Source organism: Furipterus horrens, unplaced genomic scaffold, assembly GCF_987537825.1.
Source record: "Furipterus horrens unplaced genomic scaffold, mFurHor1.1.pri manual_scaffold_3, whole genome shotgun sequence".
Lineage (NCBI taxonomy): Eukaryota > Metazoa > Chordata > Mammalia > Chiroptera > Furipteridae > Furipterus > Furipterus horrens.
Window position 1 is genome coordinate 140,984,135 of NW_028327173.1, and position 26,795 is coordinate 141,010,929.

Consider the following 26,795-nt stretch of genomic DNA (forward strand, 5'->3'; position numbering starts at 1 on the left):
GTTAGGCAAAGAATTTTTAGATATGACACCGAAAGCATGATCCATAAACAAAAACAAAGTTAAATTAGACTTCATCAAAATTAAAACTTTTATGCTTAATAAAAACCCATTACTAAAATAAGAAAAAAAGCCACAAAGTAGGAGAAAATATTTAAAATTCATAGATCTATAAAAATACCCAGAAGATACACGGAACTCTCAAACCTCAATGTGAAGACAAACAACCCACCTGAAAAATAGGCAAAAGACTTGACTGCATTTTACTAGAAAAGATATATGAATGGCTGATAAGCACATCAAAAGATGTTCAAAATCATTAGTCATTTTGGAAATGCAAGTTAAAACCACAATGACACACCACTTCATATCCACTAGAATGACTACTATCAGAAAGCCAGACAATAACGACTATAGGCAAAGATGCAGAGAAAATGAAACTTTATACATTTCTGAATGGAATATAAAATAGTGTATCCACTTTGGAAAACAAATTTTCAGTTTCTTAAAGTTAAACATCCTCAAATGCCCACTGACGGATGAATAGATAAACAAAATGGGGTGGTGTTTGTATACAATATAATAATATTCAACCCTAAAAAGGAATACAATTTTGACAAATGCTACAATATGAACCTTAAAGACATTTTTGTTAAGTAAGCCAGACCAAAAAAGGCAAATGCTGCCTGATTCCACTTAAATGAGGTACTTAAGAATGGTTAAATTTATAGAAATACAAAGTAGAATGGTGGTTACCAGGGGCGGAAGGGAAGGGAGAATGGGGAGCTATTGTTTAATTGGTATAGAGTTCAGTTTGAGATGATGTAAGAGTTCTGGACATGGATAACGGTGATGGTTGCACAATAACTTGAATGCACTTGATGTCACTAAACTTCACACTTAAAAATGATTACATGTTCTACCACAAAGATATTAAAAGGTTAAACAAATTTATATATGACTCAGCAATTCCACTTCTAGGAATTTACCCAAGAGAAATGAAAACATATATCCAAAAACTTTACACTAATATCCATTAAAGCATTAGTGATAATAACCAAAAATATAAACAACCCAAATATTCCTCAATTGATGAATAAAAAAGAATGCAAAGTGTATCTGTCTGTCTCTATGGAGATAAATACATACATTTCTACTGTATATATACACACAATCATATATATAAGCACATATACATTTATGTGTGTATATGTCTGTCTATATTTATAGCTATATTTGGTACACTTAAAAGAATACTCTTCACCAGTACAAAGAAAGAAAACACCATCATGAACTATAACAGAACAGAGATGAACCCTAAAAATGCAATGCTAAATAAAAAGGCCCAATTGAAAAGACCATATATTGTATGATTTAATTTATCAATTTAATTTATTAAGTTGAGACAGAAAGTAGACCAATGGTTGCCTAAGGCTGAGGGTGGCAACTGGTATAAACTGCAATAAACTGAAGGAGTCATTCTGGGGTGATGGAAATGTTTAAAACTGAATTGTGGTGATGGTTGTAGAGTTCTGTAAATTTATTAAAATTTACTGCTTGTACACGCTCAAAAGAATGAATTTTATGATATGTAAATTATAACCCAATAAAATGTTTAAAAATACATTTTTCATTGTCAGGCATTTAGCTCCCACTTACTTTTTTAAGATAACAGTTTTATTGACATATAATTCACATATCATACCGTCATCTGTTTAAAGATGCAATTTAATGGTTTAATGGTCTTTGGTATATTTAGGGTTGTGCAGTCATCACCTCAATCCATTTTAGAATGTTTTCATCAACTACCCCCACGTCCCATACCCATTAGTACTCACTCCCCTTGTCCCCGATGACAACCCCTAGACAGCCACAAATCTACTTCCTACTTCTACAGACTTGTTTTTTCTGGACATTTCATATAAATGGAATCAAAGAATATGTGGTCATTTGTGACTAGCTTCTTGCACTTAGCATAATGTTTTCAAGGTTCATTCCTGTTGTATGGTATATCTTTTTTTATGGACAAATCATATTTCATTGTAAGGATATAGCACATTTTATTTCTCTATTTATCAGCTGAATGTTTAGGTTGTTTCTATGTTTTGGATATTATGACTAATGCTGCTTTGAACATCTGTGTACAAGTTTTTGCATGGACATATGCTTCCTATCTCTTGGGCATATATAGGAGTGAAATTATTGGGTCATATGTAACTCTGTTTAACATTTTGAGGAATTTCCAGACTATATTCCAAAGTGGCTGTGACATTTTACATTCTCACCAGCAGTGTATGAAGGCTCTGTTTTCTCCACATCCTGTCCCACACTTCTTATTAACAGTCTTTCTGATTATAGCATTCTACTTAGAATAAAGTGTTGTTATCTCTCTATAGTTTTGATTTGCATTTTCCTGATGGCTAATGATGTAGAACATCTTTTCATATGCTTATCGGCCATTTGTACATCTTCTTTGGAGAATGGCTATTCAGATTCCTGGCTCATTTTTAAATTGGTCTATTTGTCTTCTTAATGTTGAGTTGTGAGAGTTCTTTATTCTATATACAAGTCCCTTATCACATATATTATTTGCAAATATTCTTTCTCATTATGTGGGGTTTTTATTTTCACTTTCTTGATAGTATCCTTCCTAGCAAAAAAAGTGTTTAATGTGTTTCTTTTTTAAAATGTTCACCCAAGGATTTTTAAAATTATTATTATTGATTTTAGAGAGGGAAAGAGAGAGGGAGAGGGAGGGGGGAAGGAGACGAGGGAGATGGAGGTGGGGAGAGGTAAGGAGAGAGAAGGAGAGAGGGAGGAAGAGAGAGACAGACAGACAGACAGAAAGTGAAAGAGAGAGAGAGAGACAGAGAAACATCGATTGGTGTTTCTCATAGGCCTCCTGACCAGGGATCGAACCTGCAACCTATGTATATACCCTGACGGGGGACTGAACGCACAACCTTTTGGTGTACGGGGCAATGCTCCAACCAATTGAGCCACCTGGCCAGGGCAAAACATTTTTAACTTTGATAAAATCCAATTTATTTATTTTTTATTTTGTTGAAGAAATCACCGCCCAAGTAAAGGTTATGAAAATTTAAGCCTATGTTTTCTTTTCCAGGTTTTATAGTTTTAGGTCTTACAATTAGGTCTTTGATCCATTTTGAATTATTATATTTTGTACATGTGCGAGGCAGGAGCCACTAACTTCTAAGAAAGATACAGGGGCAGAAGTTAAGAGAATTGGGGACCAGATAAATAAAATGGTCTACTTCTAATGTGATGGGTCTGCTAATAGTTCAGACTACCAGAAAAACACATGTTTCTGTGTAGCTATCTTTTTTGCTCTACAAAGCCATTCATTCTTATATCCTTTCTTTGAAGAAGGGGTGCATGCCTGAATGTAGTTTGGCATAGAAAGGAGGAAATACTGTATTTTTCTCAGTGATCACAGGAAATCAGTGGCAAGCTAAAAGCAAAGGATGGATGACCTGCAGGAATGCCTCTAATACCTACTTTCCTTTTTCCAATTCAGAAAGAGGACCCAGAGTTTTTCTGGGTACATAGCCTATCAACCAGGGATCATATTTCTCAGCCTTCCTGCAGCTAAGTGTGGCCATGTGATTAAACATCAGGTAACAGACTTCAAAATAAAGTAATCTACTTTTGGATCATATCTGTTAAAAAAAGAAGTCACTTGCCCTCCACTTTCTCTGTCTTCCCTCTTTTGCAGGAAGAGACCTTAGAGATGGCGCTAGTAAGCAACTTTTGATCACGTAGATGAAGAAAACATACCAGGACAGTAGTTGTCAACTGAGACTGAATATTAGAATCAGCGGGGGAGGTTTAATTAAAAGCAGGTGTTTGTTAATTCAAAAAGATATAGGCACTCCTATGTTCATTGCAGTATTATTTACAATAGCGAAGAGATGGAAACAAGCTAAGTGTCTATTGATAGATGAATGGATAAAGAAGTGGTACATATACACAATGAAATATTATTCAGCCATAAAAAATGAAATTTTGCCATTTGTGACAACATGGAAGGACCTAGGGGATATTATGCTAAGTTAAATAAGCCAGTCAGAGAAGGACAAGTACTGTATGATTTCACTTATATGTAAAATCTAAAAAAGATGAATAAACAAAACAGAAGCAAACTCATAAATAAAGAGAAAAATACTGGTAGTTACCAGATGGGAAGAGGTTGGGGAGATGGATAAAAACGGTGAAAGGAATTAAAAGGTAAAAATTGCCAGTTATAAAAAATTCACAGGAATGTCAAATACAGCACAAGGAATATAATCAATACTATTGTAATAACTATGTCAGATGGTTACTAAACTTATTGGGGTGATCACTTTGTAAAGTATACAAATATATAATCACTACATTATACCCCTGAAATTAATATAATATTGTATGTCAACTATAACTAAAAAATACATTTAAAAAAATCCAAAAAGAAAATACTCTGGTGTTTGGATTTCACCACAGAGATTCTGACACAACTGGTTTGAAGTGCCACCTGAGATCAGGGTAAAGCGCCTCAGATGAACCTAACATGTGGCCAAGGTTAAGACAGGGCAGTGGTTTGTGAACTTGAGGTTGCATCAGTATCAGCTAGAGAGTCTATTAAAACATGATTTTGTGGGTACCACTCTCAGGTATTTCATTTATAAATCTGGGTGAAACCTGAGAATTTCTATTTTTAACACATTCCCAGGTGATACTGCTGTGCTGGTCCATGGACACCCTTTAAAACACAGTAGGGATTGACTGTGGGAGAGTGGGGGTTGGGTAGGGCAGAGGAGAGCAGTAATAAAACAACAATGACATAAAATAACATATATAAAACAAGTAGTGAGAATATAAAAAAGCAAAAAAATTTACAACTTAAAATCAATAAATAAAAACATTAAAGAAAAAACTGTCAAAAAATAATAAAAACCTGCAGGAGATCTCCAAGTAGCAAGATGGAAGGAACCTGAGCCCCAGTAGCCAGACTGTTTTTGTTGAAACACCCGTCTACCCTGTCAGAACATAGTGGCAGCTGGACTGTCCACCTGGACTTTTGATGTATGCAAATTAACCTGGTCCTAGCTCCTCCCATAGGAAATAAAAATGGACTTTGCTAGTTCTCAGGATAAATGTTGATTGACCTAGCATGATATATTGACTGGCCTGGTGGGGGGAAAGCAGGGAGATGTAAACAACCTGCTGAATTTGTCAATGGATAAACTCACCCTAACTGAGATGTGTGTCTGGCAAAGTGTGGAGACAGTGCCTGCAGCAGCTCAGGCAGGCGATTCCTACATGCCCCTTTGGATGACCGGCAGTTCTCCACTCTCTCTTCATTCCCTTTCTTTCTCTATCCCCCTTCCTTGCTCATACTGCTCACGAGTTGGTCTGGGAGTTTTTTCTTACCTCTAACCCCTTCCCTCCTTCCCTTCCTTCAATAAACCTGGTATAAAATCCTAGACTGTTCTCTGGGTGATTTTTAGAGCAAGGCTACCTGACATATCCTATAATAATACCTTAAAGAGAAATAACATTTATCCTGAACTGTAACAGCAGCTTAGCTTATAACCTCACGCACATTCCTTGGATCACATTGTTTCAACAGGAAGAAAAGTAAAAGCATAAAACTTTTTTCTCATTTTATGCAAATTCACACATAAACTCTAAATCCTCTTAGCTTTAGAGATATTTTCCTACAAGAGAAGGATGGCTTGGAACACTGCACTGTTTCCAACAGAATCTGTGCCTCATGGTAGTTGGTGAACACAATTCACAGAGTTCTATTTTGGCAGCTTTGTTAGGTCTGGAGAATTATGATCCAAGCAGGCAGTTCAGTTACTTTTCCCATTTGAGTCCCATAGTTGGGTACCTCCAAACTTCCAATGCTAATTTACTGTGATGCAAACCATAATAATGATTCTGAATGCTGTGGAAAGCCTTTCTAAGTGGCAGAGAGGAAATGGATCTGTGTCTTTTCTCTCCTCTCCTTTTCACCCACTAATACAAAAGGGACTCAGAGCACTGTAGCTCTTTCATTTAATTTTCATGGGATGACCTTGGGTATTCATGACACCAACCTGAATAACCAGGGGGACTTGGGTGTCTGTTGGGCAAAGACAGAGGCTGGTAGGAGGTTATCTACGTGGGAAATATATTTCAGTCCCAAGCTCTCTGTGGTAAAACTATTTGCTAGTGCTTAATTATTTCCTAAAAACACTTACAGTATGAAAAGAAGATGGGCAGGTGAGATTGGAAGTCTGTCCAGCAGAAAAAGAGAGAGAAAGGGAAGGAACTCAACTCACCTTACAAACTGGCTGAATAAGGCTGTTGTGTTCCGGATGATGCGAGCCGCCTGGGACTCCTCACGCTGGCATCTCTGCAGTGTCAATCCGTCATCCATGTGGCCTTCCTGATGGAGTATGACCTACAGAGCAAAGCACACGGGAGCCAGGTTACACATGACTCCACAGCTGGGCAGTCAACATTTCTTGCAGGGTTCCCTCCACCCTTGTACTCTTTCTCCCCAACCAAGTTCCCCTGGGTCTATTTTGAAAATGACACATTAACAAAGTTATTTTGCCCATGTGCCCTAGTACTGACATATGAATCATTCCTGAGACATGATGCTTCGATGAAAATAAAATTTTATGGGCCACCGTGGTATGAATTACAATAAATTCCTTAGGCCTCTATGGCCAATTTGAAAGGGTGAAAACATGCTTTCTAATAGATTTTTCTCTTAAAGTGAACACAAAATCTTACTCTTGGCCATAGAAAAAGTCCTTTGTTAGAGACTTTTCCTTCAGAGGTAAATTGAAGAAAAAGAAAGACACACTAAAGCAAAACCCTCTGCTGGGATCAGGCTGGGATTTCTCGCCTAAGGATAGCTACACTGGGTTAGCTCACTGTTGAACTGGCGAAGCAGCATAAGATGGTAGCTTGCTTCTCAGGGAGGCTAGAGAGAAGGCTTGAAAGTATAGGCTCTAGTATCAGCAATCTGAGTTCTAACCCTGCTATGCACTTCCCAGCTGTGTGGCCTTAGGCAAGTTACTTAACCTCTCTCCGCTTCAGCTTCACTGTCTGCAAATAGACTTATCTTAAAGGGTTGTTTGGAAGATTAATGATTTACGTGTAAATCATTTAGTACGTTTCCTAGAATATGAGGTACTCAATGAATGTTTGTCATAAGGGGCAGTGTACTGTATTACTGATCGCAGATCTGTTATCTAGAAGCGAAGCATACTTCTTGATCCCCATGATACAATTTTTGGTGGGACAAGCCCTCTTTTGGCATGGAGGTCAGCAGTTTTCCCCTTAAAAAGGTCAAGTATGTGCAGATATTCACTGAGATGGTTTGACTCTAAATCAAATCAGGGTCAAGTCTTGATTCAAGTTTCTGACATGGTCTCTTCTTGACTTGAGTCAGTGATGGGAGACCATTTCTAGGTCCTGGGTGATTGGAGGTGGTGGTGGTCTGTCCATCTATATGTCAAGTAAGTAGAACACATGGCTTTAGAAAATACCTTTAGAGTAAGAATTTTTGGCTTTTCTCAATCTTAGCACAAAGAAACAATTTAATTTCCTTTCTATGTTAAAATATCTTCCCTATTAGTTTTCTTCTGAAGATATGTCCTCATACACTAAAAACACACAGGAAGTAGAATACTGGTATGCAAAATTTATGTTCATTTTCGACAAAAGAATTCGCATCCCACCTTACATATTGTAGTTTAAGTGCCAGCAAAGGACGCTCTTACCATTGGAGTTACCATTTCAAAACAGGGCTTTGCTAGAACTTCCCAGCAACTGGTTAACAATGTTGCATTTAGATTTGACAAAACATTATGAGGAGGCTCAACTTGGCCTCATTTTCAGCTTTCTGGTCCCTAAAGTCCAAAATCCTTAGGCTTTGATTGTTCACATAACACATTCAAACAGACCAGTCAAACAAGAAATGGGGGAATGGGGAAACGCAGCTGTTAGAATATTGTTTTTGTGTTTCCCCACTGATCTCTGCAGCCCAGTTCCTAAGGTCCTTTTATCTTAGGGGAATCCCATAACCCAATAGCAGAGAGCACAAGTCTGAGATACGAATGGGGAAGAGGGTACTTTCTTTAAGACGAGTTACCATTCACTAAGGTTTTCACTGTGTCTCCTCTCTATTGGTTTCCCTGGGTTCCTGCTGGGTTTGTTTCATAAAATGCTTAACACAGATTTGGACCTCCCTTGTACTTTTAGAGGGGAACGTAACCTGCTCCTCATGAAATGGAGCAGGGCAACCTTGCCAAGGGCTGAGCATCACAACACCATTTAGAGATAGTGTTAGAAAGCACCTCCGAAATTAACATGCACATTTCGGCAGTTAAGTGGACCTAGGGACTATGGCTCTGCAAGAGAAAGACAGGGACAGGCACAATAATTCAACACCACAAACTGGGCTCTCTCCTAGTTGACAGGGTCCTTTGAGTATGTCCCCTCCCAGCCAGAGTTATAGCAAAGTTCCACAAATTCCACTCTCCTTAAATGTCATCATTACTTTAGTAGGTGTGAACCATTGTGGAGGCTCTATATAATATTGTCATACTCTCTAGAGGATTTACTCTTCTGTTGTTAGGTTGGTAGGGTAGATGATGCATTGGTGGCATTTATTTTAAATCTGCCCTTATTCCTAGGGTATAGTCCTTATTCCTGGGCAGAGCCCTTTTGGGATTTAATTGAAAGCACCGTATTTTCCAGGGTCATTCCAACTTGAGGAACCCTAAGCCCCAGGCTCTGTCTCCCTAGTACTGTCCTGTTGTCCGCGTCTCTGCTTTCCTCTTCCTCTCATGGCTGCCACTTTCTGTTTGCTATCTTAGCTTTACACCCCATCCATGGTCAGCTTAACATCCTAGAGGAGACTGCAGGTAGAATTTCAGGTTCACGTTTCTACGGTTCCCTCCATTCTGGAAATCTTAGCCCCTCAAGTCACAGGACTCTTGGCAGACCTGATCTCTACTTTGTCTCTCCAGCTCAGCAAAGCTAGCACATGGCCCCACCACTTGGTGCTGCAATTCAGCATATACGCCAAGGAAAAGTGGTAACAAAGGCGGGGCTCCCCTCAGCGCATTTACATTCTATCTGGGAGCTCTAGCTCTCATGTCCTGGGTGCTCTGGTAATTGAAACCTTCAGATGGTTCATCTGATTTTCTTGTCTTTTATCCAGCCTTTATAATTGGTCACAGAGGAAAGGGTGGGCTCATACAAGCTAGTCAGTGTGGCCTCTTATTTATTCTATTTTCTATCCCCTCTTCATAATTTTAGTTTCCCCTTCCTGGATATTTTCCTGGTATATTTTGCTTTACACAAAAGTAAGCTATTACCTTATGGTCTGCCCCCAACCTCCTTTCTTACAGTCACCATAATTCTGGGAAACTTGTCATCATCTCCACCTTAGGCTGGTGTACCTGAACTACACTGTACAACGCCTCCCAGAACTTCAGCTGGGACTCCTTGACACAGAAGCCTGTGTTCTGCAAGGGTTTTCCATGGAAAAAATCCATCATGCCCTTGGCATCTATTTTCTGGTTCCCATCAAAAGAAACACTCTCATGGCAATTGACTTTCTGGTAAAAAGATGCTGTGTGTATCCAAGCCAGTTTTCCATTAACAGGCTGTGACAGACCACTCACCTCTGGATACATTCTTTGTGGAGACAGCATCATTCTATACTACCTCATTTTTCTGCCTGCTGATTCCTGTGGGCTTTTTATCATGCAATCTGTTTTTTCTCTGTAGGGATTCTATTAGTTTCTATATTATGAAAACTGCACAGTAACTCAATTATCTACTTAAATGGAGGGAGCAATGATGTGGTTAATCTTCAAACAGCATCCCACCAAAAGTCATTTAGTGCAGGCTTTAGCATCCACTGAAGAAATTCTACCCCCTCCTCATATATTTGCCATCTATTTATTTATTTTGCACTGAATATGAGGTCAAAGTAATGAAATTAGGCTGTACGATCTGTTGCAGGATAGTAACTAAATATACATCATGCCCACCTACTTCTCACAATCACCTCTCTTGCCCTGTTGCTTCGGTCTCCATGTAAAACGATGCTGGAGAGCCTTCTGACCCCTCACCTTTCTTTTCAGAGGTCCAAGGCGGGACGTCTTGGCATCTTGTGCTTTGTAGGTCACCCACAGACCACTAGCTACGTGCTGGACAAAGCAGACAGAATCTCCGTACTTGATTTCTGGAAGTCCCATGCCTTCTATATCTCTTTTGTGATTGGAATCCAATTTCTCCTTGATTTCCTATTTCACAGAAAATGAAAAGACACAAACGCAGGTATGTCTGATTAAATTGAAATGTAATATATAAAACAAATCACTCGTGCTGAACTTGTAAGCCAGGGAACTGATTACCAAAATAATCATGATGTGTCTGTCCAAGCCAGGATTTCACAAAGGCTGTTAATTGTAAAATCAATGGATTTCAAGTTCTGGCTACTTTAGTGATTATTTAAGTCTATGGGAAAAGGAGACAGCTGGTAGGTATCTCTTTGGTTCTGATTTTATATAATTCTCCATTATATTTTCTAATTTTTTTTCATTTTGATTTACCTTAATAATTAACTCTTGATTGGTCAACTAACTTATTTTCAGCAAGTTTTGTATCTTTCATAATTTTAATGGCTATCTTATATAAATGCTTTAGGGACTTTAAATATAGCTTCAAAGACATCTTTTATAGAAGTCAGCAGAGAAAGCAGGCTCTTTGAGCAGGTAGGGGGCTACTGTGCCTTAAGTCTAATGCACAGTTGTCATGTTCATCTCTTATGGCCTCCTCAGCTGTGTATCACAGTCATGGGTTTCATTCTACCATTGACATTATTCCACTAAACTTATTATCCAGCATGAAAAAAGGGGTTACTGTGAACTAGGTGCACCCTGGTGACAACTTGAGGTGTCTGTCACAGAATGAGTCAGGAAGTGCACCTGTGCATGTTAACTCTGACCTTCTTCATCAATCAGGACCTGCATTCTTCTACTCTATTTCCGTTTCTTCTCTGCACCTGTGTTAAACTGCTCATTGGTAGAAGCTATGAGCTAGGCAGCATTTTAATTTTTTCTCCCCCACAGAATAAGAATATGTGGTGTGCTGTTTCCTCTGCTTGTGGCAACTCTACTCTCATTCTTAATGATAGAACAAGAGCAGCACATGTACTGAGCTCTTACCATGGGGAAGGCAGTGCCCTAACTTGTTTATATATATTAACTCTTCATAGCAACCTCTGGTGTAGCTACAAATATATCTCATTTTTTTTTTTACAGAGGTGACAATACAGGTACATGATTTCCTCAAGGTCACTCAATCAGGAGTGAAAGAGCCAAGATATAAACCAGGAAGTCCAGCCCTGGCTGATGTGGCTCAGTGGATTGAGTGCCCACCTGTGAACTAAAGGGTCACTGGTTCAATTCCCAGTCAGGGCACATGCCTGGGCTGTGGGCCATGTCCCCAGTTGGGGGTGTGAGAGGCAACCACACATTGATGTTGCTCTCTGTCCCTTCTCCTTTACAAAAATAAATAAGTAAAATCCTAAAAATAATAAACCAGTAAGTCCAGCTCCAGAGACTGTGCTCTTTCCCACTGCTCTAAACTCCTACTGACCCTTCAATCCCTGCTCAGATGCCCCCTTCATAGTGAGTCTCTGCCTGTATTTCCCCAGCACAGTCTCGTTCCTCTATTGAGCAATTAACAACTCTAATTGTGAATGTGCTTGTTTACATGACACTCTCCATTTGCCAGGCTATAAAAGAATCAAGGGAATGGGCCAGATTTAAATTAATTTTGGATTCCCAGTCCAGGGAATCCAGCACCTATCAATTACTTAATAAACACATATTAAAGGAATAAATATATATGTATATATGAATATTTTTCTTTCAAATATATTTCTCATTTCAGCTCTTATTTCTTTCCTTCATTCATAAAAGTAAAATTAGTTATTTTGCACATATTTATATGATCATTTTGAGCAATGTTAACACTTCACAAGAAATTCTTATTTTAAATGCATGTTGAAACATTGGCTAGATTGTTAAATACGACTTCTTTCTCAAAATAAACATTTTCAAAGGAACTTATTTCTGATTTTAAGAAGCCAATGGGAAAATAAAATTTGACATATTAGGATTTCTTTATAGGCAACTGGTCAAGAGTGTGTTTATTCTAAAAAACAATGAATACTCGATTTTCACTTCAGAAATACCCATAATTCTGTAGGCACTCAGGCCAGTAATAGACTTAAATATGTCAAAGTTTTCATCTCCAGACTGTTCTGTAACCACAGGCAGTGTGGCAAAATAAAAATGACACAATAGATAAATGTAAATAATTACACTGATCACAAAGAGCTCACAGCTAAAATACTGTATGCTCCCAAACTATCAATAACGATGGTCATTTAATTTTTTTCACTTTTCATTTATATAAATATGACTTTGCCAAAGGAAAAAATTCTAGGATTTATTTTTCTATGGTCTCTGAAATAAATGTATTATCTTTTTTTATAGAATGGAGTGTCTCTGTGTCTTCACTTTTAGAAAATAGCATCAACTCTCACAATTCTATGACAGTCACTGCAGAGGCTACTTCTGATGTAAAATAGGAGCAACAACAACAAATCTAATGCAGAGACAAACCAACACTAAAGTCAACTCTGTCCAAACCTGAACAACGATTATGTCATTAAGAAAATGAGCGTGGTCCATGATAGAGACAAACCTGGCTTGGCTGACAGCAGGTTGGGGATCTCCTTCTGACTTGAGCATGAACTAATGCTTCCCACTCCGTTTTCACTTAAATATGGCTCCAGATGTACCCAGTCTACTCCTGGAAATGGAACCTTCCCGAAGGATAGGGCTAATCCAATCACTCCTTTTCAGTGTCTCCCCAGTTGCTACAGAACACAGTTCTCATTCTTAACTACTTACATACCATATGCTTTTATCAGACTGGACTATATGGTTTTTACATGTCAAGTGTTCCCCTCCTCTAGGTCTTTATCGACATGATACTTTCTCTTTGGAATTCCCCTGACTCATCTTTGCATATTTACATCTTATCCATCAAGCTTTTCCCAGATCACCTTTGGATTTTCTCTGATCTTATGGAACTTTGCTTCACCTCCCTCAAGGCTCTTTATCATCTTCTGCAATATGAGTCCTTTGCTGGTCCACTTCTTGTCCCTTGCCAGGCTGAAAACTCTCCAAAGGCAAGACTGGGATTTGCTTGTCTTTGTATTCAAAACAATGCTTGCTTAAAATAGATTGCAAATGATTTTTTTGTTTTCTTGGTGTGTGGACATCAGTTTGTTTCTATCTGTACAACCTTTCCTGTGTTAGATAATGAGCTGATTCCAGGAAGGAACAGGTTACTTGTCCTAATATGTACTGAAAGGTAATAGTAACCATTATCCTCATATTCCATGACAGCTTATTAAGGAAATGCTTGTGAGCACATCATGATTATCACGTAAATACTTGGTGTAGATGATTAAGTTGCTGCTCTCCAGATTGGTTTATGCTTTTTAGGACAAGAAAGAGAACTGGAATGAATGTCTAGTGCCTACTTTGAGTGAAGTTATTTTGCTAAGCACTTCACAATGACAATATCATCATGTGAATTTACTTAGGACCCACAAAATGATAAATATATATATATATATATATATATATATATATATATATATATATATATATGACACTTTAAGAACACTTTCTCTAAACATTTCAATAGCCCTACTGTTTTTTATCTCTCCTACTTTATAGATGATAAAACTGAGAATTGCAGAGTTTGAGTAATTTTCTAGCAAGTAATGAAACAGAATTCAAATATATAAAGTCCAAAGCCCATTTTTCAGTTGAACATAATTTTTTGAATGGTTACCCTTATCGTAGTTATGTATCAATTGTACTAATGTTTTAGTTATTGGAAGGCTATGATAAAGAAGAAGTTGAAAATATACACTATTATTTTATGAAAAATGGCTCTGGGTTTTTTAAATCTTCACCTAAGGATATGTTTACTGATTTTAGAGAGAGATAAGTGGGAAGGGGAGAGAAAGAGAGAGAGAAACATCAATCTGTTGCCGCTCATACATGCCCTGACCAGATCAAACTCACAACCTAGGTATGTGCCCTGACTGGGGATCAAACCCACGACTCTTTGGTGTATGGGATGATGCTCCAACCAACCAAGCTGCCTGGCCAGAGTCGTCTTCGGTTTGTATAAACTTTAGGAGTCATACATAAAAACTCCTAATGACAATAAGGTGATGTGGTTTATATTCAAGGCAAAAAAGGAGTTTGGAAGAGAGAACAACTCACACTGCTGGGATGATTCTATTCAAGATTGACACCTGATATGAACTCAGCTAGGAGAGAGCAGAGAGAAGGGGAATATGGAGGGGATGGTATTCTAGGAGATGGGGAGTCACATAGTGAGGGAAGGAGAGTAGCAGAAGCCCTGAAAGGGACCTGAACAGGACTAAACTTTATCCTATAATCATGTTTCTCAATGTTAACAAACTTTCTGTAGAAGAGGACTTTGGACAAGTAAGGTATCTCCTTTTATGAGTCACAGGGGACATTAGGATAGTATAATATGGAATCTGTGAGTCTTACAAGACAAAGCAAATGACAGAAAGAACCAAAACAACCTGTTGAGCTGTTTAATGCAGCATTAAATTTTTTTTCATAGAATTATTGTTTGGAACACCTCTTTGGAAAAGCTGGTGCAGGCAATAAAATCTACTGAGAATTTTAAGCAGGGGGATAACACAAGGGTTGCATCTTAGAATAATCATTCCAGCAGCAGTGTGAATGACGGATTGGAATGAAACAATGCTACAAACAAGTGAGTTGTCAGCTATGGCATTAGTATATCTTGAACAGAGCATGTTTTAATTCATGTTTATTAATCAGAGTTAAATTTGTTGTTATTTGATACAATTAAACCATGTCCATAGAGGACACCAAAGTTCTTTTCTAACAAACTGTAAGCATGTTTCAGAAGAAAAGTAGATATGGGAAGATGGGCCCCATTCATGGCTGCTGGAGTAAGTCATCAGGAAGCCCTGGTTAGCCCACTTCTTCCCAGGTGTCTCTGGAGAAACTTGAGAAATCACCTTTGGGTTCATTTTCCCCACCACTACAGCCCCTTTCTGAATTTCTGACCTTGAATATGAGGTCTTAAAATGGCCTTAGAAGGACATTGCTGGAGCCTGGCTGGCTGCAAAGCCGCAGCTGGGTGGCTGACAAGGGCCTCCACTTTTTACAGCATGAAGAAGAGGTGAATTCACCTGCCTCACCAGGGAAGGTGCGAGATCTGAGTGGAAGTCACTGTGCTGGGATCTTTCCTCCATCTTTGACAATTAATCCCTACAGTCACCTTCAGGTAGGCAGGACTACTGACATTCCATGCACAGGGAAACAGACTCCCAGGTCATCTTCCTAGTCTCATCAGATCTTCACAACAATCCTTCCAGACATAGTTCTTCACACCCATTTTAAAAATAATAAAAGACATTAATGCTGAACAGTAAACAGCAGAGCCAAAGTTCAAAGCCATGTTTCTCCTACTTCAAAGCCCATGATTTTCCTTGACCGCTTATTTGGTCCACTTAAAGCAATAAAAACTTGGGAAAGCATCAATTCATATTTTAAAAATTCTTTGTAGACTTACTTAAAATAAAACTTCAGGAAGTGATGTGGTCTCTAGATGTTTGAACCTTAAGGTATACTTTCTCCTCTCCTCCTTCCTCCTTTGTCCCATACTCTCTCTTTCCCCAACTGAAAACCTAGTGAGAAAATAGAGCATGCCAGGAGCCTGGCAAAAAGGGCACTACTTCAGCACAACCTTGTCAGAGGGGGATGCACCATGAGCCCAACTGTGATCTTGTTTCGGGCCTCTGAGATAAAGGGCACATGAGGATACGGTCTGTAGGAATGCTTTGCACACCCAGCAGAGAGCAGTGGGCTGTTTTCAAAAGGCAGGTAAGGAAGTCATGTCTGGCCAAGAACATAGTGCTTAGTACATAGTAGATACTTGGTAAATGTTGACTAAATAGAATTTCATGTTTTTATACACCAAGGAATTTTTTTCTCTAACAGGGAACAGTTATAGCTCTATGTCCTTATGCAATAAAATAGGTGAATTTGAGATTCTATCTCAATCATTTATTCAAGACTTGTGGCACAGCCATTAAGTATAGCTATAAAATATATGGCTACATGTTATAAGGCTTGCTTGAATATTAATTTACCCTTCTCTAAAATGAATTCAGTGTTGTAAACTGATGTTGAGACATGACATCTAATAGACAGTATTGCCATGCCAGAATCAATGTCAAACTGCATTATCTGACAGTCCTTGGGGAATGGCCTTGCAATGTCAAGACCATGGGAAGATTATGTGAAATCAAATTCATAGGAATGTGACTTAGATGTTCAAAATAATAAATCTCTCTCCTTGAATGTTTACAGGAGGAATGTTGTGACCCAAAAATGATTACACCATGACAGAATAATTTTATGAAGATGGGGACTAAAATAAAATTGATTTCACTGTGTATTTTAGTGTGTAATCACATGTTTATATCCTTTCTGCAAGCAATTTTCAAAAGTACTACGTGCTACCCACTGTGCTAGCTGCTGAGGTTTGAACTAAGGGTAAAGTATGCACGGTCCTTGTCATCCAGGGGCTCCTGACTGAGCTAGTGATGGTTGTAATGGAATCATGAACAGGGCCTACTAAAGGACAATGGAAGAGCTTTCCTCCTGTAAAAGGCACTTGACACTCATGTGGAAGGATGAGTTCATTAATGAAGGTGTGTGTGGAGGGGTAAAAGGCGTTTTAGGTATAGGTTTAGTGTTCAGAAAAAACAATGTTTGAAGATTGCAAATATTTAGTATGCTAGAACTTAAGGCAATGTGGAGTGGCAATAGATATGAAGAGAGGGTCAGGCAGGGGTCAGATCTTAATCTTTTATGACAAACTATAATGAGGTACAACTCGATAAACATCAAGGTCTTACACAGAGTAGATGAGTGCCAAGGCCAGATCTAGGTGACCTGGAGATCATGCTCTATCTTCTACTGCACCCTTTCCAATTGCAGAAATAACTCTGACGAGAATCATATTCTGCTCATTATTCTACACTGTATGCCATGGAGCTTGCTCAAAGACCTCAGTTTCATTCCATGTGAGCCAGGCCACACCAATGACTGTAGCAGTGGCTTGGCCTTGATCACTTCTCATTAAGGCTCAGTCACATCCCTGTTCAAGATTCACAGGGGCACCTGCTATCTTCCTCGTATGGGCAGCTTGCTAAGGACGTTCACACACACTTGCAGCCATTCCAAGGCCCCCGATTTAATAGTCATAGCTGTCACAGCCTAATGCAACCTGACAGGAAACATGGAGTGGGAAGTGCATCGTTGTCAAATGACTTACAGCTCAGCTACTGTAGTGTCCTCCCTGAACACATGAGCCCAAACAGTGCTCTGCTAGCAGTCTCTGTTCTGCCTTATAGGTTCTCCAGCATACAGGGAGGACCAGAAGAATACCCCACCCAACCCCATTAAATAAAGTGAAAACACACACTATCTCTTCCTCTCAGCTTGTCTACTGAGTGCCCCCTCTCCCCAGAACCTGACGCACTATCTCATTATCTGCCCTCTGCTCTATCATGTAATACCTGGAACAGACAAGAATGGCAAGATGGCACAATGTCCTCACACTGATCAGAAATAGAGTCACGATTTCTTTCTGATGGGGGACATCACTATTCGCCAGTGAGCGGAAGCACTCTGGAGAACCCCCTTTTGGAGGAGAGCCTGCAGCATGTGAAGTAAGAACACATTTACTAAAGAGGGAGCTGGAGACCCAGAGAAATCAAGGCAACTTTAGTGTTCTTCCCCAAGAGCTCTTTGGGTTGTGCATGGCAGAACTGTGTGCTCCCCAAACATTCTCTTTGTGCAGCCTCACAGTTCAGATGCCAGATGCCCTGCTCACACAAGTCCCAAGGAAGGCCCAGTCTTCTGTGGGAGCACAGCCCTATCTTGACCTGCCACAGAGCTGAGGCCATTTTACTTACAGTTCCTCCCAAACTGGAATGAAGGTAGTTGGGCCGCATACTGTTGCACATACTGTTGCACGAGAGTTACTTAAAATCTCTAACATAGTAACTTCAGTAAAATGCAACCATACTGCCAAGTGCACAGGCTGATGTGACTCCCAGGTGACTTTTACACCCAGCTCTGCTATTCTGGAAGCCCCCATGGCATCCCAATGACATTCAGCCATCAGCTGCTTCTTTCTATCTGCATGGAAACAGAGGGACTTGGGACAGCAGGCAATAAGCCTTTTCAGGGTAAAATGTGCTCACAGGCTGGAAGTGGTGACAAGAGGAAGGAGTGTTATGAGAACTGTTTATGGTGCTCTGAGCTGTTCTGGATTTCCCCAGAGACCAGAGCATAGCACTGAGCCATGCTCCACAGGCTGAGCCAAGAAACAAGTGGAATAGAAGAGTCCCTTTGGAGCAGGAGCTTTCCAGCTTCCTGGAAGGACACCTGATACATCTGTGGTCATAAAAGGAGCCCTTTTCTGAAGTGGTAAAGATCTCAGTGTCAGCACATCTAGTGTGGGCTAAGGAGACTGGTATAGAGCGTTCAAATAAGAAAAAAAGCTAAGCTACCATTCTTAGAAAGGTATTTATTTGGTCATCAGCCATGATGAGTCATTTTTTGTTTTCCATCTCCCCTCCCCCCACCCATACACCAAACCAGCTCTTACCCCTGACACTCCATGTCCAAGTTGTCTCTTAGGGAAGGATGTGTGATCTTGTTTGTCTCTGTTCTTAGGATTTCCCCAGGGCTTTATTTCACTGATTCTTGTAGCAATTTGCTATTCCCTAAACCACTTTCTGGAGGCCCAAATCTTTTACTATGTAGATATAAATTTGACTTTAAAATCCCTCTTGTGCTGGGAATCTTAAAAAAAAAAAAGTGAGCGTAGCATGAAATGGATGTGCTCAGAAAACCAGAATGAAGTCAAGGAACCATCAAGCCATGGAATAAGAAGCAGAAAATGTAGGTGATGTCTGAAGGGAATTTAGGGTAGGAAGCTCACATTTTTTAGGGTTTGAAATATGGTATGGGAAAAGCCTAACTCTAATAATACAAGGCAACTTTGGGGAGAAAAACCTATATGCCAAAGAGATTTGCTGCATAAAAGGACTATAGGACTATAGAAAGGGAGGGAAGAGGAGTCTGAGCTCCCTTCTCACAAAAGGGTAGTGCTGAAACACTGTCCTCTTCTGACTCATTAAAAAGCAGAGATGTCCCATAGAAAACTGGGCTGTCAGCTTCACACTGAGTCCTATGCTAACAGAATCATCAACAAACTTTTACTGAAATCACATTGAGAATACAGATCAAGATCTATTTGGGAAAAGAGCAATGAAGAATGAAACTAGAGATGAAGCTCTCTCCAAGGAGATATTGAGCACTGCTCTTATGAAGAGAAGACTCCCTGATAACCCTGCATACATCTGTGTAGAGCCTTTCTTATGCTTGGATGATCTTTCCAGAACAATCAAAGCAACAGGGCATTCAACTGTCCATCAGAAGTTAGCTCAGATGAGATTGGGCATGTTAAGGGTGACACCATAAAAATTCTAGTGGAAAACATAGGCAGTAAAATTTAAGATATCCCATGTAGCAATATTTTTGCCAATGTATCTCCTAGTGCAAGGGAAATAAAGGAAAAAATAAACAATGTGACTACATCAAATTAAAAAGCTTCTGAATGGCTAAAGAAACCATCATCAAAATGAAAAGGGAACTGACTGTATGGGAGAACATATTTACCAATGATATATTGGACAAGGGTTTAATCTCTAAAATATACAAAGAACTCATATGACTCACACCAAAAAGACAAACAATGCAATTAAAAAATGGGCAAAGGACCTGAACAGACAGTTCTCCAAGGAGGACATACAGATGGCCCACAGACATATGAAAGGATCCGCAACATCATTAGCCACCAGAGTGATGCAATTTAAAACCACAATGACAGCTGTAAGAGGGGAGGAGGGAGATGGGGACACTCTGAAAGAAGGTGAGTGGATTAGTCAAAGAACATATAGAAGGACCCATGGATGTAGACAATGGTGTGGGGAATGACTATGGAAGTCGGGGGAGGGCTGGGTGGAGAGGGGGAGAAGGTGGGGGGGCAGGAATTGGGACAACTGTAATAGCATAAACAAACAAACAAAAAAGTTAGCTCAGCCTGCAGTTCTGAACATCCAACTAGATGCAGCTCTAAGTTATAAGGAATCAAAACTTAGCTGAACATTCAAGATAAGAGGTTAAAAAAATAGTTGTCTAAATACATGTCACATGGCAAATTAACCTAACAAACACAAGATCCACTCTTAATGAGGCTGGGGATGAACAGACAAGAGCTAAGAGATCCGGATAGAGAAGATGACCTGGGAAAAGGACGAGGAAGGTACGAATAATCGTATAATACAAAATATGATGAGAAGATGTCATGCCCAGAATTATGCCTTCTCTGAATCTTTCTGAAAGAAACCATTTCCTTGATTCAAACAAATGTACCCCTGAAACTATACCTCCCCATTACCATTGCTTTATAGGTAAAGCATATGACTTAAAAGTATTAAAAATACTTAGAATTAAGTATTCGGCGGCGGCAGCCGTCCGTCTCGAGAGACGATGGTGTAGCTTCTTAAGAGTCTATCTGCATCGCCGAGAATGGCTGTGCAGTCCGACTCGGGAGTGACACGGTATCTGTCTCCTCCCGTGTTGAATCGACATCTTGCGATGACGCTGGAGTGTCCTCTCCAGTGAAGCCGAAGCTACAGAGCCTGGGCAGGGTGATATGGAGGGTCTGCTGTTGCCCATGCAGCAGACCCCCCCTCTCTTCGCAGCTGAAGGGTCCAAGGGAAAGACGGAGTCAATACAGCTTGGCTTCAGGTGCGCCGCAGGAGTTGCCGGTGTTGACTACAACGTCAAACCGCCTTAGGGACTCCGGCTCCGGATTTTCTGTCGGGGTTTACTCCCTTAGCCTTTCCCCTGAAGAGGTATGCCGCAAGGCAGCGGAGGTTTTTTGGAGTCAGAGTTTTCCTTCTCTGATGTGCCCTGACTGGAAGATCGAACCAGCGACACTTAGCTCGCAGGCCGACGCTCAATCCACTGAGCCAAACCAGCCAGGGTCAGAATTAAGTATTAAACAACAATAATTTCCATTAACCTCTAAGCAACAATGTCCATCCTGTGATCCTTTTGTTTTCTCAGGTTTTTCACTCTCTTTTAAAGTCTCTCTTTCTTAAGATGTCAACTTTCACCTAAGGTACACATTGCTCTATGAGCTCAATTCAAAAGATACAAGAAGGAAGTGATTACCATAGGTTTAATTTCCAATTCCATCTTATTCCACCCCACTTTCTTTTCAGTCATAGTTCTCTACCTGAAGGTTTCAGAGCTTTTGCTTTTAGAACAAGGTCGAAGTCCACTTCATCAGACCTTACCTTTGATGCCCTGAAGGAGAAGGCTGTGGACTTGGTGTCTGACTTTCCCCGGTCTTGCAGGATAAGGCCTTGGTCCTCTGTCAAGGCCAGGTAGTGGCCTGTGGTGAGATGCCGCAGCCGGAAAGCCTGGCCCCATCTGATGTTACTACCACTCCAGCTGGGCAGATGAAACATGACAAATGGCACTTACACAAAAATAAGTAATTCTCAATATTTATCCTGTGCTTTCATATACATGCCAGCAGACTCACAGTCCCTTCCAGGGTTCATTCCAACAAGGGACAAAGCACTAGTCTTCTGGTTTGCTCTAGGATTTCATGATGCTCTCTTGTGACCTCCCTTAAGAACATCAACAAGAAATATGATCCTGGAGGCAGGGCAAGAGTTCACTTTAACTGAAAGGTCCAAGCTTCCAGTTTTTCCTTCACTCTACTGAAGTATATTAGTGCAAAAATGAAAATAGAAAAAAAAAAGAACAGGAAGCTTGCCTTTTAAGGGAAACTTGTTTTTGGAAAAGCAAAGCCCTTCCAAATGTGCCATCTGAACTCAAATGCTTTTCTACCACAAAAAGCCTTATCTTTAAGAGAAACAGTGAAAATATTTGTGTAGCTTATACTTGCCAGAGAGGGGGAGATAATAAATAAGCCTAATAAATAAATTAAAATTGTGATATATTAGAAAGCAATAAATCCTATGGGCAAAAAATAAACAAGATGAGATGATTGTGTTAAGAAAGATCCCATGTTGAATGTCAACCTTTTTATGGTCCTACATCAGAAGTTTGGCATTCAACAAAAATTACAGTAAGTGTCAGGGAGAAATTATCCACTGAATAATTTGTAATCCACTTATTTTTTAAGTTAGAAGAAAATGTTGTAGAGATAGATACATGTGCCAAAATTTAAAGTGACTCTTCTCTTTACCCAACTCTTTGGAGCAACCAGTGTATCCAAAGTACATCATTAAAAGGCTTAAATTCTTCATGTTTAAAATTCTGGGGAAATAACCAAACAGCCATTACTAGAACTCTATATACATACTTACTTTGACTTTTTATAAAAGTCCATTAAGTAAGAATCATGAACTAACATCCTAAGAACAAGAGTATAACTTTTAACAGGGCTGGAAGAAGAATGTAAATGCCCCAAGACAGATAACAAGTAGGTGCCCCTTAAAACCAGTATTCCTTAAACCAGCAGTCTCCAGAGCTCTAAGTAAAAATATTTGAATGTGTGTGTGTAAGAGAAGTTGTAATATTTTCTTCTGATCTCTAATGGATTGTTTTGAGAATGCTTCAAAAGAGAGATTGTTACTTTGAACATATGCTCAGGGGGAGAATGAGCAGAGAGTTAGAGAGAGTTAGTGAAGGAAAACCAAGCTGGCAATGTTTGACCCTCCTCTCTTAGCCTATGCAGTTTAGCTCTGGCCTACCTCACAGTCCCTCTCAGCAAAATAAAGGTCCAGAGCTTAACTGGATACCTGTTTAGTAGTCTAAGAGACCACAAGTTTTTGCTCAAGCATATAACTCCAAAGTCTCAGTCTCCTGTTCCTTCCATCCAGATATAGGACTGTTTCTGACAAGTTCTGGTAAATACTGTTCCTTCACAGTATGTTTTCAATGATGTTCTAGTCTTCCCTATCTCATGCCATCATAACCACCACTCTGTCACTTAAAGATAAATTTCCATTGGAGCCAACAGAGCTACTGAGAAGAAGGAGACTTAATGTGGATTTTAGAGAATTTGCTTAAGAGAACAAATGGGAGAAGAGCACTGATGACTTTTCAATGGTCACGACTGAGCTTGCCTTTTGTAACCCATACGCTGCAAGGTCAGCAGGAGCTGGCTGGCTTTGTATTTAAAATGTAGGTCTTGGAAACCATGCGTGTGTGTGTGTGTGTGTGTGTGTGTGTGTGTGTGTGTGATTGTTGTTCTTTAAAAACAAAATTACAGAAATTTCAGATTTAGCTGTGGGCCAAGAACTTTTGAGAGTTTGCCAGGTGATATGGACCAAATGAAACAGTATTTAAGAGAATGGAATGTACTGGAACAGAAATCTATCTTGAAAAGAGCACCACCCTGACCCTCCATTACCTAATCCGAAGGGGTTCCACTCTCCACAGAGATCTGGCTCGTGTCCCAGCTCCCCCAGCTTCATAGAATATCCTCCTGTGAGCAGAGTTGGAGATTAGTTCCTGTCTGACACTGATCAGCACCGGACAGGGGACAGCTCCCTGAGGAGGCTGCTCACTGTTTTTCTAAGTCAGCAAAACAATAGTCAAAAGGGAGTGCATATATTCTTTAGAAGTAATATTTCAGGATTCCTAGGATGTATTGCCAGAAGTGGGATCACTGGGTCAAACAGCAGTTCCATATTTAATTTTTTGAGGAAACTCCATACTGCTCTCCACAGTCTGCATTACAACCAAGAGTCCCCTCAATAAATTCAATTGAAAAAATAAAGTAACTTGAAAAAAAAAATAAAGAAGAGTCAAAGAGAGGCACATTTTGTTAGTCTCTTTCTTATGAGAAGAAAAAGTGCTAAAGATGAGGGAATTGCTTGCCATATATCTATATCTATATCTATATCTATCTATATATATCTCAAGGACACTCATGAATCATCAGGTGTACAATGAAAAGAATCGTCTGTATTTCCATATCAGGAATCCAAACATCCAAGTCACATGATCAGACAAAATACCGAATGCTCCAGTTCTTTCAGGTTAAGTGCCTTGATGTTTTACACCCTTTAAAATGTTTTTTCACCTTAAAAACAAATATGCAGTACAGTGTGAATTCATTTCTACCATTCTAGGAAACTCAGAACAAAACTTTATCTCAATGGCTATAGCGTTCATGATTTTATTACTGCACTCTTGTCTCCTTTCCTGAAATAAGATAAGCTTTTAATGTGCTTTTTTAAATAAAATGTTTATTTTGGGATAATTTTAGATTTATTGCAAAGGTAGTACAGAGAGTTCATGTATAGTTTTACGTGCTTTCCCCTAATGGTATCATCTGACACTACAATGGTACTGTTTCAAAACTAAGGAACCAGCCCTGGTACATCATCACTAGCTAAGCTCAAAACTTCATGGGGATTTCACCAGTTTCTCCATTAATTTTCTTCCTGTTCCAGGATGCAATCCAACACACCGCAATGCATTTACCTGTCACGTGTCCCCTGTTTCCTCTAGTGTGATACAATTTCTTAGTCTTTCCTTGTTTTCCATGACTTTGACAGTTTTGAGGAGTTACTGGTCAGGTAGTCTGTAAAATTTCCCTTGTTTTTGGTTTGCCTGATGTGTATCTGATGATTAGCAAAGTCTGCTTTTCAAACTGTATGACAGGGGCTGACCTACCTAAATCACAGATTATGAGGAATTAAGTGAACTATTTTAGTTGTCCTTGGATTACATCATATACTAAACCCAGACAGTTTTTGAGGATCTCGTGACTGTAGGTTAAGAATGATCATTTAACTGCATTTAAATTCACTAAGTTAAATCCTTTCTCTATCAGAGAATTTGTATATATATCACAACTGAATCACTCAGCACCCTGAAAAACTTAATCTAGGTTTTTGAGACAGTAGGTAATCAATAGAGGTGAAGAGGAAATGCCTAATTATTTTTTCCTCTAAAATAGTTGTATACTTATAGTTAAAATATGGGGCTTGGGAGCCAGGCAGACCTAAGTTCGAATCTGTTAGCTGTATGGCCTTGATCAAGTTCTTTCAACTCTGTACATGAGTTTTCTCATCTGTAAAGTCTAATTAGGATACTTGAATCACAGAACAATTGTGAGAATTTAATGTTTGTTTGTTTTTATGGCAATCGATGTGTCCAAAGATGCTTCTGGATGTAAAAAATAATATGTATGGTAAATTAACCCAAATTTTGTTTAAGTATAGATGTTTATAAACATGCATGGAAAATACAGTTAATAGTACAGAAATACAACGAAAATTATATTAATCATGGTTACTTCTGGGTGGTGGGATGATAGAAGACACTCTAAATCTTTCTCAAATGTACACATTATCAGGAAATATGTAATAAGTAACAGGAAATAAATCCTACATTACTTTATTGCTTCAACTCCCCAGGTGTCTCTGTACCAGGCCTAGAATAGTAATAATTCTGCACTTGCCTGCTAGCCACACAAGAAAACGTGCTGAGATTTTCACTAATGCTTCTCCTTCCTAATTGGGGGCTGGAGGTTTCTTTAAGGAGGAGAGGATAGAGCGGCTCATTCTTGGTGGCATGATTAGAGAACCCTCACTCTCTGAATCTGAAGAATTCTGGAAGGTTATTCCTTCCCACCTAGGCAATGCAAGCAGCTTGTTCCATTTCTTCTTTCAAGGTTACAGAGGTTAAAACAACCTGTTCTTTTTCTCTAAAATGATTTCCCAAGGAGAGGAGTAGAGTGGGTGGTGAGCTGAGGTGCTTTTGAAAGCTTGGCTGACAGCTTAGCCTTGACTTCGACAGCTTTAAGTGGCTTACCCCAGGGTGCTTGGCAAGCCAGAGGTGGAGCCAAGGATCAGAGCTCAGAAAGCTGGGTGGGTTTGGGGCTTGCTCCCCGGGACTGTCCGCCTCTCTGTGCAGCCTTGCTGCTCTCAGGCTTCAGTTCAGAGGGAATCCAAATTATTTCCACCCGAAAGTCAGCCCTATTAAGTGGAATCACTTGTATGTTTTTTTGATTGTTGTTGTTTAATTTTTAGTGTGTTCTCTGTTCCCTGTTCCTCTGTGCTCTCCCAGACTCAGAACCCTCGGCCATGCCGGCCGGTTCTGAGAATCTGCCTGATGACAAGACAACCGTGAGGCTTACCGCTCACCTTACCTAAGGCCAAGGCGTTCTGCTTTGATTAAAACACCAGCTGACCCTAAAACTCAGGTTCCCATATGATTAAGAGCTACTTCCTCACCCCAGTCTCAACCCTTCATACTTCCTTACTGAGGAACAGATTAAGCTTTCTCATTTTCATCTGTGAACTTCTTTCAAAATACAATTTAGATCCCATAGAACCCTCAGCCCGAGGAAGGCCACCTTCACTCTCATCTCAATGGTGGTGTGCATGCCCACTTGGGAATTCATTTCCATCTGTTTCACTCTTCCCAGCACCTCCTTTCAAATACCTGTCCAGCCTTTGATTTTAGTCATGATCT

At 39.6% G+C, this 26,795-nt stretch overlaps 1 protein-coding gene across 1 annotated transcript in view; it reads right to left on the minus strand.

Moving 5' to 3' along the window:
* The window catches only part of RYR3 (ryanodine receptor 3), a 360,864-nt gene that overhangs the window by 253,032 nt on the left and 81,037 nt on the right, over positions 1–26,795 (minus strand). Inside the window, exons 9-12 of the mRNA XM_090268335.1 lie at positions 23,719–23,793; positions 21,626–21,782; positions 10,143–10,316; positions 6,324–6,445 (exon numbers count right to left, since the gene is read on the minus strand). Of these exons, the coding sequence (XP_090124461.1) occupies positions 6,324–6,445; positions 10,143–10,316; positions 21,626–21,782; positions 23,719–23,793 (528 nt within the window). The remainder of the gene's footprint in view (positions 1–6,323; positions 6,446–10,142; positions 10,317–21,625; positions 21,783–23,718; positions 23,794–26,795) is intronic.